Below are 21,732 nucleotides of genomic sequence, written 5' to 3' on the forward strand. Positions count from 1 at the left end.
ATCTTCTCATGGTAGTGATTCATAGCTGACCCTCTTGTTATTGAAGCATCTTATTAGAATAATAAACCACTCCCTGCTGAGAGACACTGTCATTGAGAGACAGGCCAGACACTTTGGCTGCCGTGTAGGAAGGGTTGATCAGGTTGGGACTGTCTTCAGAGTCTGCCAACCTCATGAAGTTCAACAAGGCCAAGTGCAAGGTCCTGCACCTGGGTTGGTGCAACCCCAGGCACAGTACTTGAATGGGTTGCTCAGGGAGGTTGTTGATGCCCCATCTCTGGAGGTTTTTAAAGCCAGGTTGAGTGAGGTTTTGTGCAACCTGATCTAGTGGTTCCCTGCTCATGGCAGGGGGATTGGAACTGGATGATCTTTAAGGTCCCTTCCAACCTTAAAGATTTTATGATTCTGTGAAAAGCTAGTTATGTTTTACTTTTTAGGGAAGCTCTGCAGGTAATGTAAAGTGATGCAGGTACAAGAACATATGAGCAGAACAGTATTTGCTTTTTGAGGTGCTGCTTTGGCTTTAGTCCAGGTTTCAGCCCCATGAAGCACTTGAGACTCTGCACTGCCTGTTCCATGCAGTGGAGGAACAGAGGCAGAGTACAGCCTTGGCCTTTGAAAAGCCAGAGTGAACAGAAAGCCTGTCTGATCTCTGCTGTGGTTGCTCACTGATTCTTTTGTATGTGTGGAAATAACATCAGAGGAGAAAATAACCGGATGACACGAGCGGGAAAATGGCCAAAAAGGTGCAGCAAATTTCTGCAGTTGCTTTGCTGAGGTGTCTGGACTGTATTGGGCGAGTCCAAAAGTACCTGCCATGATGAGCCCCTTCCTTTAACAGACTCTGTTGTTTACATCTGCTGGAGCTGGCAGTGTTTAAAGAGAAATTGTTTTTAGAGAATTTGCTGAAGGGAATTAGTCCTCCTCCCCCACACTGACTTTCAGTGGAAGCCATGCAATTAATTTCCATGAGTCCTATGAAAATCACAACCTAAGGAACAGCTTGTCATGTTAGAGGAAGAAGTGATGAAAGTGTGTTTTTTAGAAAAGAATATTTTGAAGGGCTTCTCCCCCCCCATTATGTTTGTTCTGGGAGAGTCTTCAGTTTCTATGTGCTGGTTTTGTACTGGGGTGTAAAGGTGACCTTGGAGAGTCTTTTGATAAACCTCTGAGTTCTCAGATAGATTTTTCATCTCTGTAGTGTTGCAGGCAGATCGAAACACTTGGTCAGAAAATCATCTTGAAGAGAAAAAAATCAGAACTAATTATGAAATTCCCTCAAGAAAACTTTGAAAGTAGGTAATCACAAAAGTAAAAATGGGTATTTGGTACAAGTTTGGTACAAGTAATAAATTGCACTGGGCTGTACAAGTGATAATTTATTACAGTATTAAATATTTTTTGGTGTTTTTCTTCACCTTTATTTTCCTCTTAATTACAGAATAAATTGTTCTTAAGTGTCCTTAAAGGCTGAGACCACATATCCTAAGTACCCTCAGAACTAGTGCTATTAAGATTCATCTGTTTTTACCAGTTTATAATTTTAATGGAGCACTAGATCTTGAAGTGGCTGCTTTAAGTCTATTGGTGAGGCCCAAAATTTGAGTCTTTACTTCCTACTCCTATGTATTCCAACTTGTTCCATAAGAATAGCTTAATTCTAAAGGAAGAAATTAGAAACATAATAATATGTCACCGCAGGGCTCGAATGAGGTGACAGAGGCTGTATTTTCACTGCCTTCGTGTCTGTGATGGGGTGTTCCTAATTGTGCTTTTTCTCTTGCCTAATTTGGTCCTTCAGTCACTGCTGTTGGTATCCAAGGACACTTAGATGTTAGCGTGGTTACAAACTTCGGAAATCCATTTGCAAGAAAACGAGTCTAGTGCAGATTCTAAGGTAATAGCACGACATCTTAGCTTGGAGCTGTAGGAATGAAACCATTCTGCATAAAAGTTGAGTATCTTCATCCCAGTAGCTTCTAACAGGTTATGAAACATTAGGTACAGTAGAGTCAATAACCACACATGCTGGTGCCTGCATTAGATGCAAACATGGCAGAGGCAATAAAGAGTTGTGTTTGTAGCTGGAGCTAAAAGAAATGGATGGTAAGGAGGAGAAATTCCAGGGAGACACTTTTCCAGAGTACTGAGCCATTGCAAATTTAAATAATGTTTTAAAACCATGTGGTACTGCCTGCATGCTATCAGAATGTGGTTGAAGTAGGAGACACATTTTTACGAGCAGAAAATGTCAGAGCTTTGGTAACTCAACTAATAGAAATAAACCTGTTTTATGAAATAGTCTGCTCTGCTCTCCTCTTTTGTCAGCCATTCCCCAGAGGGTTGTATCCTTAGTCCTTCCTTCCTCCCCATCCTCTGGAATTCGTTTTGCCATCTCTAAGTTCTGGGACTTGATGTACTTAACAAAAATGATCACTAAGATCTGTTCCTTCCAGCAGTTCTAGTTATATGGTCAAGCATAGTGTATAAAAAGGTCTAACTGTGCAAAACATGGTGTGTTTCCTATTCATCAATCTCGCCACCCAAAGGTAAAATCTCACTGCTCTAGATAGGCATAGAATACATAATAGGTACCATGCATCATCTGTTGTGTTTCATAAAATGAGGTAAGTACTGTAATTTCTGCTCTGTTGAGGGAGAAATAAAGCACAAAGAAAGAAAGTGAGAAGACGTTGCTATTGAAGTAATTCTTCAATAGGAGAGCTGAAAATAACATGTTATAAAATACTGAATTCTAGCTTGAAAAGGGTGAATTTAGGAATGGCACTATGGAATAATATGCAGCATCAGGATCCCATCAGGTGGCCAGTACACACAATGGGACCTTCCCCATCTGCAGGGAGCCCCGTGTGCTTTATATGGGAAGCTGGCTGGGCAGGTGGACTGAAAACCAGCCCAGCCCATTACCTTTTCGAGGAGCAGGACTGATGCATTATTTTGACTCCTTTGCAAAACACCTTCTGGTGTTTGCTGAACATCAGCTTGTCACAGCTGAATCCCCTCTCCCTTGCTGCATGACTGCCTAGTGAGGCCAGGAGAGGTGGTTTCAACTTACAGTCCAGACCCAATATGTGTGCAAATTTAGGCTAGCAGGTAGAGCACAAAGAGTTTACAAGTTAAAAGTAGTTCAAGAACCATCTTTGTAGATAAACGCTGATGGAATTTTGCTTATCATCCAGGCCCCTGAAAATTATTGTTGTTAGCATTTATTGTTGGGCCATGGAGCAACATCTAGTTTTATGAGGTAGTGGAAATATAAACAATACATCTGTGCTGTGGAGCTTCTGAAATTTTACTATTACTGATGCTGCATAGAGAGGGCTGGTTTTGCTCTCGAGGTGTGTGTAAAGGAGTTAATGATGTTTTCAGTAAAGCAAAGACTAGTAACAAGCTCAGACAAGATCCTGGTGATGACTGTAAAGTGGATGCATGCTTGTTTTATTAACCAGCTTTCACACATTCTAATATCCATATTCCTCTCTTGATTACTGCTGTGAATTAAAGGCATTTTGAAGAGCATTCCACACAAGTACAAAGAAAGCTATTTCAAGAGTATAATAAAATGTCTAAGGGAATTTGACTGCAAGGTCCCTGTAAGTTAACATTTTCCTTTTAAAGTTAGGCTTTTGAAGGTGGGGCACTGGAATTTGAGGTTATGAACAGATAGGTTTTTTTGCTCTCAAAAAACAACGAACTAACAAAATGTCTGTTTTCAGAGTGCATGGAAAAAGTGTTCATACTGAAGTTAAATGTGCAGATCTCCAGAAACTGATTCAGGGACAGGTTAGCATTTCATAAGCATTCAGCATGGGGAGCCGCATGCAATTGTAGCATCACTGTTGACTCATACCTTTCATAGAATCATAGAATGGGTTGGGTTGGAAGGGACCTTAAAAATAATCTAGATCCAAACCCCCTGCATGGGCAGGGACACTTCCCACCAGACCAGGGATGGGGCTTCCACAACTTCCCTAGACAACCTGTTCCACTGTCTCACCACCCTCACACTAAAGAATTTCTTCCTAATGTCTCACCTAAATCACCTCTCTACCAGTTTTAATCCATTCCCCCTCGTTCTCTCTCTACAAACCCTTGTAAATAGTCCCTCCCCAGCTTTCCTATAGCCCCTTCCGATACTGGAAGGACTCTAGGAGATCTATTCACAGTAACACTAAAGAGCTCAGACTTGTGTTTGTTGTCTAAACAATACCTTGTAAGTAACACATTTTACCATAAAACAGTATTTCATTCTTGTAACAGAATGACCCCATTGTACAGTATTCCTAGCCCATGATGCATGATCCCAGCCGGAATACTGCTTCCGTGCTGTGTGCACCCACACAGGGAGCTGAATCAAGAAACTGGTTTAAACTGATACTTTTTGTTCTTCTCTTTTAAAAAAGGATCAGCTGTGTGCTCTAGCTCTCCCAGCCCAGCACAGCTGAGGGGGCTGCAGCAGGCAGGGGGGGATGTGTCAGTGCCTTATGTCACTATTGGTGCTGAACACTGAAAATTGTTGAATCACAGCCTCAGGTTTCTAAATGTCTGTAAATCCAACCCTTAAACACTCTGTCTTGGCTTCTAGAGAACTGTCCAAACCACTTCCCATGCATCCCTAAGTGCTGTACCAGGTTTGGCCTTTTGTGAGTGAGAAGTGCAGATGGTTAAGTGTTTGATACAGCTCTGTGTGCATATGCTTTTGAAGCAGACCACCCTGTGTTTATATGTAAACACTTCTAGACTATTTAAGCACATAACTTAATCTTTTGCATCCACTCAATAATGAAACATAATTCCTCTGTGACCGAAATAACATCCCTAGCAAAGTTGAAAACAAGCTAACTTGGAAGAACACATGGGAAGCTGCCTTCTTTCAGATTGGGAGTTGATTCTTTCAGATGCCTGTTGTCTCACTTCTCCACTGCAAGGTGGGAAGGAGTTGGGCGTGTTAGTAAATTTGTTATTTTGGACCTTTGTCCAAGGTATCTTAGTGGTGTTTTTTTTCCTTACAATCCCTACATTCTGGTTTGCTGCTTCCCACACCTGTGCATTCATATTACCAAGACACCCCAGTGCCAAAACTCCCTCATGCTGATCATATGTTGTAGCCCCAAGAGTGAAAAACTGTGTGTGTCGCAGGACAGACTCAGGTTTGCCCCTTCTGCCCTCAGCTTACCTCAGGGTAGTTAGAAGTCAGTTAGTTATTTGAAAGAGGTTATATTTTTCCTTAGCAACATATCATGAAGAAAGGTTTAGCAGCAGGAACGGGGACACTGAGGGAGTAGTAGAAGAATGAGTGAGTGTGCAGATGAGAGAGGAACAGAAGGAAACAAGATGAGCCAGGAGGAGCCTGGCTGGAGTCTTCCACCAACAGAAAGTTTGAAGTTGGGTGAGAAAAGAGAGAGGAAACAGCTGAAGCAGTTTGTTGGGAAAGGACAGGAGGGCAGTGTTAACAGCTGTAAGACAAGACAGCCTGGCAAGGAATAAGAGCTGGAGGAGAGGCTGGTCAGAAGAAGCTGGTCATTTTAGTACTGGAGTCAAAGGAACATGGGCATTTTTGCAGATGTTCTAGTGAAGAAGAAAGCAAGGGTTGAAGTAACAATGAAGAAATTACAAAAACAACAACAAAAGAAACCCACCCACAACCAAACTACAAAACCTGTGGAATTTGAGGAAGAGGCAGAGACTTCCAGGATTGATGTACAGATGTCATGGATTGTGCCAGCTGTCTGATTTAGTCTTGAGATTTGAAGTGTGTTTCTAAGCGTGAGAGTTGTTGAATTTTCTTTTCATGCTCTTCATTGCCTATCCAAGCAGGAAGTGTCATCTCACAAAAGCTGGCAGAGGTCACTATTTTAATAACTGTTGTTAATTGATGCTTCTGAAAAGCTTTCCATCAACTTGAATTTGTTACCTGCAGAGAGCTGCTCAGCAGGTAGCTGAATCAAGTTAAAACTTTAATTCATTGATTAATAAATCAAACTAGAACTGTGGTTACCTCGTATGCTTTAAATTGTACTATTTCTCTAACCAGGCTGCCTGAAAACTATTTAGTGTCTGTAAAATCTGTAATATTTAAAATCCTCTCACTGCTAAAAGCTTAAAGTTATATGTTGAATCTTGTTCTGCAACAAAATAGCTATTCCGTAAGTCTTAGAGGGCAGACAAGGTCCTGGCACCCTGAACACTACATGTGCTGGCAAGAGTCTGCAGGGCCAGCCCATGGTCCTGAGATGTCAGACATGTGAAAAGAAATTATTAGCTCTCTTGAAAATAGTAACCAAAAACCAGAAAAGTAATTTAGTAAGTAAGGAAATGTGTGGAGAGTTTCCCCATTGCTGTCTAGAATATCATTAATCCAAATTCAACAGAATTGTAGAGTTTCTCTTCATCTCACACATGGTGTTTTCCACTGAGTGTATAGGAAAGAATATGCCCTTTTATATTACAAATATGTATTTTCTTCTCTCTTTTTCCTCTGTCTCCCCAAGATCATTTAGGAAAAATATTTTTTCCTGCAAAAGACCTCATAAAATTATTATTAATACTTACATTTGTAATTTTAAAATCGTTGAGTGGAAAAAATGAACAGCATGCAAGTAAAACACTGTGTGGGATAAATGCTATTTAAATCTTGTCTGAGCTGTTAAACATCACACTAACATTGGATAGCTGAATCTAATCCAGAAAAAAAATAAAATAAAAAAGAGAGGTCACGTTAGAGAACTGAGCCATCTGTCCAGAGTGGAATTTGAAAGGCTTTTGTAATGGATTAGTTTTTTATATTGCTGTCTTTTGGGGAGCCTTTGTGTGAATCAAAGCAGAGTTACCAGACCATTTATCTACAAAGATGGTTCCTGAGTTTTTCTACCTTGTCACCCTGATGTTTTAGTATGAAACATTTCATTTAGCATTTCGCATAACTAATTAGTCCCTTATAAACAGTATTTTCTAACTGGCTTCAAAGGTGTCTTCTCTGTTCCAGGCATTGTTCCCCTAATATGGACTCAAGGATTTATTTATATGCTTATTGGCAGAATGGCAGAGAGATGTTTTCAAAGAATATCTCTGTTGCTTTATTCTACTGTTGATTTTTCTGCATGTTCATAACAAGGCTTCATTTGGAGTGTAACATTTTGAACTAATTTTAATCTTTGCTAGTGTTCATGAAATAGATTGTTGTGGTTTGACTTTTGCAGTATTAATGTGACATGCTTGTAGAAAAAATAATTATTTAGAGTGTTGGCAGCCTTGGAATGCATCTCATGTCAGGTCTGATCTTCCTGGCTGTTTTAGTTGCATGTTGCATACCCCAGAATGATCCTATTTATCATTTTTTAGGTTTGACTTTTGCAGTATTAATGTGACATGCTTGTAGAAAAAATAATTATTTAGAGTGTTGGCAGCCTTGGAATGCATCTCATGTCAGGTCTGATCTTCCTGGCTGTTTTAGTTGCATGTTGCATACCTAAAACCTCCCTAAAAATCATGAATCTGTGTCGTGAAGGAGAGAAAGAAGAGGAGGGGGGGGGAAAAAAAAGGAGGGGGAAGTTGGTACAAACCTGCTATTAAAGCTTCTTTAAAAATCCTCCCTGTGACCAGTAAAATTACATTAGCAAAATTGCTTTAGTATTTGATCTGGTGTAGTGATTGGAAGTCCTGTTGGTCGAGTCTGTTCTTTCCTGACTGGGATGCACACGGGGCTGGATTAGGATGCAGGTATTGATGAAGTTACTTGAAGCTTTTTTGGATGGAATGGGACTAGCTTCACGTGTTGCTGTTTTAAAGTGTTAGTGTATTGTCTGTTGAGGCTTAGAAGAGTAAGTGCAATGGAATTCTTTCTATAAAGGGTTCAGATCCTGTGCTGCAATTGAATATGGGGATGTACAGGGTCTGGTCATTTGCAATCTGGCTCCAGACCTTCCTGAGCATCCTTTGCATGACAGAGAAGCTCTGGGAGTGGAATTTTTGTCTAGACACTACTCAGCCCTTGTAAGTGGAACAATGCCTGTTCTAGGGCAAGAGGAGAAGCTACTACCATATCATTTCAGCTTCTGTTTGAAAATTCCGTCAAGTATTTTTTTCTTAAGGTTAAGATATGCCAAGTATTGGAGCAAATCTATTTCCATTTACTTTTTGCTGCTTTGTGTTATTACTCTTGGGTTTGTAAATGCTTGTTCCAACCAGCATCTTTTGTAAGTAGGAGAGAGCTGAGATGTGGTAAGGATGTTAAAAGTTAGAAGTGTTTATTGGCAAAGTAAAATTAGACTTTTCTCCATCCTGAAGTGCTACGCTTCTCTGAGGCTTTAGAAGAGGTTCTGTAACATAAATAGGAACTATCATATTTTTGAGCTAAAACTGATTGGAGAGATGTGTAATTTGTGTCTCTGCTTATTTTGGTGCTAAATTAATGTATTTCAGTTCCATAAAATAAGTTCCAGACAGTAGCTTTTTTTCTCTGACCCTCTTTCCAGACAGCCTCAGGAGTGCACTTTATCTTATCTTTATCATATGTTCTTTGGTTTTCTCTCAAGTCATCACCAGTTACACTTTTACATTACTTTGCTGCATCTGATTTATCATATCCATCCCTTTGCAAGATGTTTTACCAGATGTCCTCTCTGAAGGGCATATCTATAGAAGAATTTTGCCTCAGATTAGGTTGTTTGTCATTTCGTGTTTGAGGTTGCTGTATAGTCAGGCTAATTTACTAATTATACATGCATCTTTGAAGGATCCTTCTGTTCTGATGAGCCCTCAGGAAACCCTGGTGTCTACTTGAAAAAAGGCAAAGGGGCAAAAAGATGACATGTGCATCAGTGCTCTTTTATTGTATTTGTTTTGGATTTTCTCTGGCATTCTCCTGACTGAGAAGAGAAGGAAAAGGCTACCTTTGTGGAGGGTCCTGGTAGAGTGGCTGAGCCTTGCAAAAGAAATAGTGGGTTTAATTTTATTTTTATTTTTTTGTCACCTAATCTGTGAAGAGTGGTACAAAGTTAAAAGGCTTCTTAGCCCAAAGTGTCATTGTAACTCTTAAGTTCTTTTAAAAGCAGGTTCATACAAATTAGAAAGTTTCTCTTTTGCTGTATATGTGATGTAGCTTAAAGGGAAGACTCTTCACAAGATCCCTGTGAATCCCCACTGTTCTATCTGGCACTGCTCACGTAGTACAAGGTGCCAGTTGGGCTTGAGTCAAGTTTTGAGGCACATGGTCAAGACAAGTTTTACATTTAAAAAGCAATCATACCTAAGAATGATTTGGATAATTTATTATCTCCAACCAGCCCTGGGATTTTTCAGAATGACACAAGCAGATTAAATGCCCAAGTCCACCTGTTGTTTGTATGATTTAAGATTACTTGAATTTTCCTTCCTTATTGCATATAGGCTGTGTCAGAGGCTTGTTTTATGCAACTTCATACTTGGTTTGTTGTTTTTTTTTAACTTATTATTGCACAAAACTTGGGAAATGGGAAAAGTTATTCAGTAATCATGGTGTGCAAGGCTCTGAGACACATTCCTAACCACAGAGATCAAGAAACACAGGATCTCTCCTTGCCTGCTTCTCATCAGTCATCTCTGTTCACACACAAATGATACCTGAGTTCGTTTGCAGAGCCTGGAGTAATTGCATTTATCAAACGATATAACTCTTGTGCTGTATATATATAAAAGAAAGTATGGGATCCAGCAGTGCTTACAATTAGTTAGGTGTGTATTGTTGATATGTTGCTTATTCATCCTCAAGTCTTACACCTCTCCTCTTTTACCATTCTAAGGAAGTTCTTGGCTTATGGGTGTTTTGGTTTAGTTTATCAGCAAGCAAGCTGTTAATGAGTCATGTAAGTGAATGGGGGAGCTTGTTACTGCACAATGACAAGTGTGGATTAAGACTTTTATGCAAAATGGATTTTATTTTCTTTTTTCTGAGGATTTTTAATCCCTTGCAAAGTAGCAACTGGAGCATAGCACGTCATGAGGTTTTGGGGTGTTTTTTTTAGCAACTAACAGTAGAACTTAATAACTTTGAAGAGCAAAAATTCAACATTTTTTTGCCTGCATTTAAGCAGGTTAGAGGGAAATAATTAGATTTTTCAGTTTTATTGTTAATCTAACCAGATTTTTCCAAAATCCTTTTTCTGAATACATATGTGGGCTAGCATAAAGGCAGTTTTCTCAATAAATTCATTAATGAATCTATGATCAGGTTGCAGTTTGCAGACGCATCTGATAACAGTAGTGCCCACTCTTCTTCTGCCTCCTTGAGAACTGGAGACAGTTTCAAAGGACAGAGTCATGCACAGATGATATAGTCACATAAACTCTGCTAAAGCAAGTCCTGTGCATTTTAATGTGTCCAGAGAAGTGGCAGAAGGCTGCAAGACAAGCTCATGGGAACATGTCCAGGAAAACAAGATCTCAAAAGGAAGTTTTCACTGTTAATGGATATCAGCTCTTAATACAGTACCAGGGAACCCAGGCAAATGTACACCAGGTCACTTGGGCCTGCATGAACAGAGGGACTATACCCAGCAGGAAGGGATGTTATTTTACCTCTGTGTTTGATCACCCAAGAGAAGCTCCTGGAATGTGCCTGCGAATTTCAGAGTCACCAGCGTGCAAGATCAGTGGAAAAAGATAACAAAATTTTAAAAATCAACTTCAAAAACGTCAGGGGAAAAAAGTGCCCCAAGTCTGAAGAGTTTGATGAAGCCTCTCTCTGTTTAGTTTATCAAAGAGAGGGTGAAGGAGGTGACAACCTATGAATTCTGACCCTGGAAGAGTTATGTTGGTACTGTATCCTTCACTCCCCCGGATGCAAAACCACAGAAATTCAATGGCAAGAGTTTGAGGCTGGCAGCTTTGTCCTGAAAATGAAGTGAGTGCATGTTTTTTAGGGCAGAGTAATTAATTTTCAAAGCCACTTACAGAGGGCTTGGGGATGTTTCCTCTTACCAATAACTTTCTGAATTATGCTTGCATGCCTTTTTGAAGAATATACAGGTGTCAAAGAGAAATGAATCCATCAAAGTCCTGTGCACATTAGCAAAAGGAGTAAGTCTGAGTCTGTGTGTTCACTGGGTGGTTTTGGTTTGTTTGGTAGATACGTTGATGATGTGATCAATCGGATTGATAGGATGTTCCCTGAAATGTCTATCCAGCTGTCCCGGCCAAATGGAACCTCTGCAATGCTTCTGGTAAGTTGGATCATTTAATCACTTGAGATGGATTTCTTAATGGGAGCATATATCCTAAAATGCAGGTTATTTATTTGGAAACATACCATCCTTCATTCATCACAGCAGTGTGGGAACTTTCTTGCTCTTGGGCATATGAGTGATAAAAAGAATTTCACCTTTAAACAAAAGATCTATACTATAAAAGATCAATTACTTTTTATTATTAAACATGATGGTAGAAATATGAGTGCAACCCCAAATATTCACTGTGTTTTTCAGCAGTCTTGGCAATGAGTGAGTCTTAATCATCATAATTAAGAAAGGGAAGGTGGTGGGAGGAAGGAAAGGAAGAAACCAATATGATTTAAATTTGTTCAAATTGTTCTTGGGTCACTGAATTTCTGTTATATGATGAACTCAAGAATTTGCCTTTGAAGTAAATGAGCAGTAAAGGCTGAATTAGAGATAAACAAGTCCAATACATTTGACTTATTTCTGCCTGACCAAGCAAGATTCCATTCCAGAAGAGCCTATTGTTCACATCAGTTTGCACAGGCAGCTGCTGGGCTGATAGCAGAAGTCTTGTCAAGCTTTTACACTAAGATAGCAACATGGAAAGTGGAGTATGTAGCATGGCAGTTGGATGCTGATTCTCCTCTAGGAGGGTGGAAGGCAGAATTCACATATTTTGCCAAATTTTGAATAAAACTAGAAAATACACTGTATATTCAGGTCAAGAACTGAGACCAGATCAATCTTTTCCTTCTCAGATTTCCCATGGCACTTCCTCTTATTCCTTCCCTTTCCCACACAGGCTGGTACAAAAGGCTGTGTATGTGTGAGTTTATTCCAAGCGAATGGTAAAGTGAATCTGAAAACTGGATATTTTGTCAAAACAGAATCGTTGAGTCAACATTAGGGTCTCTCCTTAGGTTTTATATTTGGGTTAGTATGTTGACTTTAAAACACTATTACGTTTAGATTTTTACCAGTATTTTTCAAAGGTTCTGTTGATTTCTCTATAGTAAGTAGAGCTGTGATTATATTTAGTTTTAATTAATCAACTGTCTGGCATCCCATTATTAACTTTCTTTGAACAGCCCCAAATTTGCAAGATATGAACTGAGTCAGAGGTTAAAGTAAACAGCTGGCATTAAAACATTTAGTCTGTAATTGTTGGATTCACCAAGTGGAACAATATATTCCAGAAAAGAATAGAATTCATCAGTGCAGTCTTAAGAAACAATAAGTCTTGGAAGCTTTTGCATTTCCTCTTAATCTGACTTTGTTTTGTAGCTATTTTGTTATAGAAAAATGTCTGATTTTGGTTCCTTTGAAACCCATCCCATTCTCTTAGAGTCCCTCTTTGCACCCAGTAAGTACCTTCCACTTCTACTGGCTTTTTGAGGTCAGAAAATAGATGATGGTTTTTGAGATTTGGGCATAATTAGGAAATGAGGTAAATTAGCTTGGATGTGACTGATTAGGAGTAAGATAGGCTGGAAGGATGATAACTGTAAAATAAACCTCTTTTATAAGCAGTAATAGCTGCGTGAGTTCCACATTGCAGTTGCTCTTCTAAATCAGGGACATCATGGTTGCTACAAGATAGCAGCCCTGCACTGAACCAGTGGTGTGCATATTTTCCTTGGATCAGAGATCAAAAAGTTTGTTTTTGAAGTATTTTGGTATGTGATTGTGTGATGGGTTTATCATTTTTTCTTTTAGGCAGGCTTTCTCTCTTCCCCATCTGTCTCAGTTGATGTTGCCAATATGGCACTTTCCATCTGGCCTTGACTGCTACAAAAGCTTGTGCTGTTTTCAGCTACAAATCATTCAGTGAAAGGTGCTGCAGGATGGGCAGTGTGAAGAGCACCTCCCCCAGAAGGAGAGACGTTTCTCCAGTACTTGTGATTTCTCACTCTGAACTTATCCCAAGTTAGGTTTGGCATTGCTCCCTTGCAGCAGGGAGGTTTCCCACAGTACCAGTGGATTCAGATAATGCTTCTTTTATTTAAAAATATTTCACAACTGTGCTGTTTGCCCAGTTCTCATTAACTAACTCTGTAATCTTAACCATTTTCATCCTTGGACTGTTCATACCATATCTCTCATTGCTTCTGAAGATCTTTGACACAGAGGTCTACTTGTTACATTAAAACATCTTCAAACACAATCGTTCCATTTATCAGAAAAAACCCCAAACCATTAATTAATCTTCAGAGGCACTGGGAAGCAGTGTACATGTTTTTAAAATGTGGAGGTGATTGGAAGGAGATGGAGAAGAAGGGGAAGGGAGTGTTTGTGAGATTCTTTGAAGGAAACTTAAGAATAGCTGGAGACTTTGTCAAAAAAAGCATCTTCAGAAAAAAAGCCTCATACAGAAAGCTTTACCCCACACTTTATATGCACGTGGACATCCATTTATAGCCCTTAGCAAATAGAATCCTGGGAGGCATTAAGAACAGTGTGCAGCAGGTCCAGGGAGGTTCTCCTCCCCCTCTACTCTGCTCTAGTAAGACCATATCTGAAGCGTTGTGTCCAGCTCCGGGCTCCCCAGTTCAAGAGGGACAGGGATATGCTGGAAAGAGTCCAACAGAGACTACAAGCGTGATTAAGGGACTGGAACATCTGTCATATGAGGAAAGGCTGCAAGACTTGGGGCTGTTTAGTCTTGACAAGACTGAGAAGGGGACCTTATTACTGTCTATAAATATCTGAAGGATGAATGTCAAGAATGGGTCAGTCTCTTTTCAGTGGTGCCCTGCGATAGGACAAGGGGAAACAGCACCAAGTGACAACACAGGCAGTTCCACCTCAATATAAGGAAAAACTTATTTCCTGTGAGGGTGACAGAGCCCTGTGACAGGCTGCCCAGAGAGGTTGTGGAGTCTCCTCTGGAGACTTTGAGAGCCATCTGGACACATTCCTGTGTGACCTACCCTGGGTGTTCCTGCTGCAGCAGGGGGGTTGAACTCTGATCTTCAGAGGTCCCTTCCAACCCCTGTGATTCTATGGCTTCCATGGTCTGAGGTTTCTCCAGTGTTTCAAAAAGAATAATTACCAGCCTAACTCTACCAGTGAGTAACCTTTGTGTAAAGCTGGGTTCTCCCTAACCAAGGTGCACACATAAGCTGAGAACGTTAAATAAAAAAATAAACTGTTCCTGAGACCATAAATGCTGTGCCTTGAAGGGTTGCCACCTCCTAGTCCTTTGAGGTTATTGCTTCCTCCAGACAATAGGAGATTTATTTTTTTTTATGCTTTAGATTTATACACATAAATTGTACCTCATTAGTCTGGATTTATGCTACACAGACCAAACACATAAATAATTGAAACCTTTCAGAGCTGGGTGAAATCCTCGACTGATTTTAAAAGCAGTTTATCATGTCTTTTCAAGGTGCTGTTTAATCCCAATTCTTCACTAGTGATTTTTTTTCACTTAATCTTTTAATCACGCCGTGCAGAAAAAAAGACTTAAACGTAGAATTATATCAGCTTGAATAACCATGTTATGCAAAATGAATTTCCAGGAGCAGCAGAGGGAACTGTGGACTCCTTAAGGCTTTTGTGGGGCTTTGTTGGCCAAATGCCAGGAGCTGCAAATAGGTAAACTTCAGCTGCATGTTAAGAAAACATGAACTGATTTTTTAATGAATGAAAAATACCTAGATTTTTGCCTTTTTTTTTGAATGATTAATTGAATTCCTAGAGATACGTGTTTTTTTCTACTAAAATAACTTGATCGTGGTGTTTTTTTCATGCATCTTGTTTCTGTGATCAAAATTCAGAATTATATTTTTTTCAGTGGGAGAATATTCCTCTGTGTAATTCATTCATTCATACATTAATATCAAAAGTATTTTAGAAAAAAGGAAACGTTAGCCCAGCTTTTCCAGTTGACAACTAGGACTGACTTGGTGTTGTCAGTACTTACCCAGTCCTAGTCAGGTGGAGTAACTGATTTTCTTGTCTTCATCTGGGAACTGATTTGCCTAAAATAACCTGTCTCTCCAGTTTGTTAAGCTAAATAAAAGCACTACTATGGAAGATACAAACTGGGTAAATATTTTTACATATAATTGAATAGTTTCCTGTAGTTTGTAAGTCTGTTATACATATAATTACAAAACAGCTCAATTTAAATAATCAAATTGTTTCTGCCAAACCAGAGCTCACTGCAGAAATAATTACTTCTTTTCATATTTTACAATTTTTTTGTTTATAAATTTTCAAAATTTATATTGATGTCTAGATGTTTAATAGATCTCTCATATAAAAATACAAATGTCTGCAAATGATGTCTGCAAGACCAGACATCATTTTAATCTCTGTAAAATTCTTGCTGTGTTATAATTTAGAATGGGAAAAGAGGCAAGTCCATCTCATTATCTGTAGTAATGCTGGACAACTGGCCACTGGCAAAATCTGTCTCTTAACCTTTGAACAATATCCTGTGCCAGTTTGCACACCTTACTGAGCAAAGATGCCATGTTACCAGGGGAGAGGATCACCAGCTCATCCCTCATGTGGCAAAATCATTTAAAGTCCTTCATTTATGTTGACTTCTTATCTTGCACTATTGCAATTAGGTTGGACTAATGAAAGGTAAATTCCAGCCCTCACATAACAAAAGGAATCCTTGTACAAAACCTAATTAGTATGTTTATTTATTTAAACTCTAATGGCTTAATTGCATCTTATCTTGCTATTTACAAATAGGCATCATTAAAGAATAACGAGCATGTGAGGGAAAGCACAGGATTCATACCAGCAGCAGATGACACATAGGGAAGAAACCCAATTACCTGGAAGTCTAGGTGGGATTTTTATTTATTTTACTTTTTTATACAAAACCTTATTTTGTCAGTGCATGAAAATATGATTTCCAGGGATTGCATGATGAGTAAGATCGATGCGTGAGTGGGAGGACAAGCTTAGGGCTGGCTATGTGGCAAGGAGCAGGTGTCTGGCCTTTTGCTGGAAATATGTACAGCTTGGCTACATCTCTGCTTTGATGTTGCCTTTTTGTTTTCTAAAGTGAATAAAAAACGCCTACAAACTTGTGGCCCTTTTTATACAAGCCAGTGAGGTGCCCATGTTAACTGAAAACAGTGTTTTCTTTCTTTGAGCTCTGCATTGCAGAGCGTCTGCAGCTCAAATCAGCAGCAAAATCCCTGGGATGCTGAGAGGAAATCTGGAGCTTTGGGAATTTTTTTGCAAAGTGGTGGAGCTTGGTGGTGTCAGCATATGTGTTCCTGACATCTCATTTTTAAATAAATTTGAAGAAAGAATGTTTGTTAATGCAACTTAAAAAATTGTTTATAAAAGGGCTTTCTGTGTGTGGAGGAAAAATTAAAGGGGGGGCGTTTCAAGCTATTTCCTCCAGGCAGAAATTCTGGCATGGTAAATTAATTTTGATCCTTTTCATTTTGTAAACTAATTTTAACTCTGTTTCTGACTTATTAGGAGAGGTAATTATTTCTTTTCCAATTACAAGTGATGTTAAATGGGAACTTTTTCAGCCAGAAATTATCTAAACCATTCTCACTGCTTGTTCTGTTTCCCCCTCCCCCTTTCTTGGCACACAGTATCTGTCATATGCTCTTTGAGAATTATCTTGGTGATAGACAAAATATTTTTAAAACTGGGATATTTCAAGAAGATTTTTTTTATTTTCTGTATCTTTGTCAGAAAAAACTGCATAATATTGCAGATTTCAATCAGCTGCCTGTCCTACCTTCTTCTGGAGCTTGCCATTTTAGGAAGCAGGGGATTTATGAATAACTTCACTGTCTGAATTTAGTCTAGTTAAAAGGAAGTTTGAAGTACATTGTTATTACACAGACCTAAAACAGAAGGTACAGAAATATTTAACTTGCAACTGTTCCACTTTCAGCACACACAACTGTGGGGCATATTTTTTCATTCATATTAATTGAATTTTAAAGTGACCTTGTACACGTATTGATTTGAATTAAAATTTTCTCCATCAAGGACGAGTTGGCATCTCTCCTTCAGGCAAAATATGAAAAAGCCAAGTGCTGTCTTAACAGGATATCGACAGAAGAAGTTGAAATTTAATAGAGAAAGTTGGCTTAGAAGGGAAATTGTTGCCTTTTTGTCACAATTGAAAGGTACCTTTTCTGTGTAACGGAAGAAGTTTCTTGCAGTTGATACCTGTGGAAATTCAGGGACATTTTAGCAACCGTTAAATAAGGACCATCTGGGTGAGTCTTGACCTCCAGAAGGAGAGACCTGCACTGCTGGAGCTCAGAGTAGAACTATCAAATTCCTTTTTTACCAAAACCATTAGTTTTTTATTACCTTCTTTCAAGTGACCTGTAAGGACCCAGTTGTATGATGATAGGTGTAAATTATATTCCATACATAGATCTTTCCTGAACATGGACTTCAAGTTGAACAGGCATTGAAAGAAAATGGTTTGCTGGAAAACACGATTTGTAAAAATACAACTGTGCTGAAGAAAAACATTAAGTCCTGAGAACAGTGACAAGTCTTGACTATTAGAGGCAAAAATGAAGGGTATCCCATTTAGTGTGTACAACAAGGAAAGTGCTTTACCCCGAAAATAGCTGTGGAGCATACTTTTGGCTTCCAAATCTTAACAGCATCCTCCAATCTAGTGACAGGCTGTTGTTCATTCTTTGTAGTACTAGCCTCATTCTTTCAGTGCTGTTAAAATGATGAACTATAATTTCTCTGAGCTATGCTCAGTTCTACAAAGTTTTTGCTTCTGTCAGGCTTAACTAATGATACAGTCCTGCAAAAATGTTGTGGAAATCCCAATCTCTCTTCTAGCTGGTGTAAAACCTGCAGGAATCCCATGTCTAAACTAGAGTGACACAAAATATGAAAGTTTTCTGTGCTAAATCCAAAGTTGCAGTGTATTCTATGGGTCACTTGTATTACCATGGCACCTGGCTGCCCTTGCTCTGGGAGGGGACCTCCTTGTACAAACCATTGTGTGAATTGAGATTGCAACAACAGTGCCTTCCTCAGGGAGCTCACCCATCTAGGGATGGTTTTACGCAGCTCCTTACACATGCAGGAGGCAGCGTAATCCTGTTTTTTTGACATTAAAAGTGGATGATTGAGGCTGCTGTCCCAGACCAGTCTGCAGAATTTGACCTTTAAGCATTGGGTGATGGATGGTAGCTGGGGTCTGGGTAGCTGTGACGGGTTCTGAAAGTGTGGCATGAATCATTGGAAGGATATGAAAACAGATGATCTGGGAAAAGGCAGTGAGCTAATGCAGAAGCATTCTGAAAACATTTGTGCCAGTGTGGGGAGGTTTAAGGCCAGAATAAGTATATTCAAGCAAGCTAGAGTGCCAAATGGGATTTTTCAGCTTGTTGTGTTCCCCTGTTCACTGTGAGGATTTTCAGGAACATCCCACACAGGCTTCAGATAAACTTCACCCATTCTTCTCCACCTGGCAACAATGAGAAGTACCATGAATGCAGAACTTAGGAGAAGAAGTGAGCATCCACTGAAGTTTGTGAAGGCAATGGAGATAAAAAATATGACTCGTCAGGCTGGATCTGGGTGTTTGCAGGGCAGCCTTTTTGCTCTCCCATTCTGAAGATTTGTTTTTGTCTGATATATCAGATTTTCCTCCTTTTAATTTTACTATATGAATGATGCCTAATGTGAAGTTGTAAGAGTCAGTTCTCTCAGCAGACCTGTATCCTAGCAAAGTGCCAGTCTGTCTAAGGTAGGGGAAAAAAACCCAACAAAAACTGTTAACTCTAAATGTGCTGACAACTTTGTAAAAAGTGACTCCATTTCCTCATCTCAGCAGTTAGGACCAAACTGTCTTTCTGATTCCAGTGGATGATCAGCATCATAGAGGGGGCACCTCTGGGTCATGATTTTATATTTTTAAGTTAGTTGATACAGTGGTAGGTGCTGAAATAACTATATTTGCAGACCAACTAGGTCTAATTACACAGTACCTGTTCTTTTGACCTGCTTTTACTCTTCATGTTCTTGCAAAATTATACCTAGCAGCCTGTCTTGAAGTCTTTCTGTCTTAACTCTTTATGCCCTTCTTGTATCCCTGTTCTCTCTTTTGCTGTCAGCTTGTTCTTCCCTGTTATTTAGACTTCTCTCCCAAAGTTCCTTTCTCCATGTACCATGGCACGAAGTTGTCATCAGTTCCTTTCCGGATTTGTAACTCTGTCCTGCTTTATAGTGATAATAATAAGCAATATTCACAGTAGTTTGGGTAATTGTTCTGCAGAGTTCCATATTGTTACCCCTTTGCTACCATCATTTTCCCTCCTAACCCTCCTCCAGCTTTGAGATGGAGTTTTTGTGCCAGGTTTTCCATCATCCTCCTTGGGGGAAAAGCATCTTGGCCCTTCAGAGTTGATTTACCTGTTAGTTTCTTAGTTAGTCAGCATCAGGTTAAGGATACTCAGCTAGAAACAAAGTGGTAGATAGGAGTCATTAGCAGGAGTTAAAAGGGAAAAACATGTAACAAATCAATGAAGATGCATATTGACTGATTTTTTGGGGGGAGGGTGTGGGTTTGTCTGCTGAGGTTAGCAGTAAAAACACACTTGTTCTAGCCTGGGTTAATCTATACTGGACAAAATGTTGGAACACACAGTGGAAAATGAGCTGCTGCTGGTTGGGAAATAGTAACGTGAACTAAATGTTTCTTTTTTAATCTCAGTTTTATGCTTTTGTGGGTGAGGAAAAACTCTGTGTAGCAAAACAAAAAGAGAATTATTATTAGGCACACATCTTAACAATATTGAAGTGCAGCTTCATCTTTGAAATGTAAATTGATTTTTAGATTAAAATGCCTTCATTATTGTTTTTTTTTTGTCAATAATATAATTTAGGCTTATTTCTGTTGCTATACTCTGACTGACCCTATATATTTCCCATTATACTGTTTTATTCTTTACACTTTACCAGTTTCACAGAAGAAAATTAGACCTTTGAAATGGTAACATTTTTACTTTTTAGCCATAGTTTCCCCTTAAGTAATTTTACATTTTGCTTGGATCTAAAATGTGTTCCATTATACTCATGATACGATTTTAAAAGCTAGCCTTGGAGGAGGAGGATTCTTCTTTAAAATTATTTTGCTCTAAGTGGACATACATTGGAGAATATCAAGCACATCAAAAATAATCACATTTGCTTATTGTTTTTGACAAGTTATTGAGTTGTGGTGTTAATAAAATTGAGAGGGTTGCTTGGCAGTGTCATGTCTACACAAGGGAATTCTGTGAATTCATACATTTTCAGTTGCAAATGAATTCTTGTTTGTTCTGCACTTTATAGTCTGTCTCTTCCTCATAACACAGAGTGGTTTTAGATCTTTTATTTTGATTTGTCTATAAAATATTGAAAACAGAAATAGTATCAACTTAAGCTGTTCGCTCGACAGTCTTGTGAATTCAGACACCATCGACTCTCCCTCCTTCAGCTTGTGTTTGTCCTTCTCCTGTTCTTCACAGGTTACCTTAGGAAAAGTGTTAAAAGTGATCATGGTGATGAGGAGCCTCTTCATTGACCGGACAATAGTGAAGGGCTACAATGAAAACGTCTACACTGAAGATGGCAAGGTATGTTATTGTGTATCCGGAAATACTACAGTTGAATTTTACCTGGCATTGAAAAGACAGAGAACAGGAATCCCATCTCAAGTATGCTAGCAATAGAAAACTGTCAGAAGTCTTTGGATGTTTTGCAAAATTCTCAGGTTTAAATTTATCATGCTTTGCTTGGATTTTTCATACCTGAATGTCTGACTTCTTTTTAAGCTCTGAAGCCCTTGCTTGAATTTCTAATTTATCACCTTAGACCCCCATTGCCTTGTTAATAATGTCTACTGAGAAAACATTTTTTCAGTTTACCAGCACATCAATAGCCCAAGGTTCAGATTTCGCTTTTCTCAGAACCACTGGGAAATCTTGGGCCAGTTTTAAGCTCAACTTGATAAACATAATGGTGTGAATTATTGGTAGGTAGTCCTCAATAATTGGCTTGTCAGTAATAGCACATCTTGAACAGCAGCTATTAAATCAAGTGTTACCTGTTTCCACAAGTGATTTATGAACGATTCACCCTGCTTGAACCCTCAGATTCCACCCGACTGCACATGCTCCATGTGGTTCTCAGAAGATGTTAATGGGACCTGACGGCCTTGGGCTCAGCCTCATCCCTTTTCAGGGTGGAATGGTCTCTCTTACTGAGACATCCACCAGGATTCTCCTTTGCCAGTAACAGTACTAAACACCTCCACGTTTCACATCTTCTCTCTGGAGTTTTCTCTACTGATTATGAAGCCCATTAAAATACAAAAGTTCATTATATTGAGATGAGTACTTGGCACCCATAGGCCATGTCGTAATTAGGTGAGATTTTTTTCCTTTCAAAAGTGAGAACTGTGGCTTTAGCACACAGAAGCATGATGTGTGCTGACCCAGAGTTCGGTGGCTCTGAGTCTGACTCTCCATTCCCTAGAAAAGGCCAGGAGCTGATC

The 21,732-nt window shown here is 39.2% G+C and overlaps 1 protein-coding gene across 2 annotated transcripts in view; it reads left to right on the top strand.

Moving 5' to 3' along the window:
- The window catches only part of MED27 (mediator complex subunit 27), an 87,027-nt gene that overhangs the window by 48,632 nt on the left and 16,663 nt on the right, over positions 1-21,732 (top strand). Inside the window, exons 4-5 of one of the 2 annotated variants that reach the window (XM_009998879.1) lie at positions 11,126-11,219; positions 20,705-20,812. In XM_009998879.1, the coding sequence (XP_009997181.1) occupies positions 11,126-11,219; positions 20,705-20,812 (202 nt within the window). The remainder of the gene's footprint in view (positions 1-11,125; positions 11,220-20,704; positions 20,813-21,732) is intronic. The other variant, XM_009998880.1, reaches the window with a different exon arrangement.

Source organism: Chaetura pelagica, unplaced genomic scaffold, assembly GCF_000747805.2.
Source record: "Chaetura pelagica isolate M959 unplaced genomic scaffold, ChaPel_1.0 scaffold405, whole genome shotgun sequence".
Classification (NCBI taxonomy): Eukaryota; Metazoa; Chordata; class Aves; order Apodiformes; family Apodidae; genus Chaetura; species Chaetura pelagica.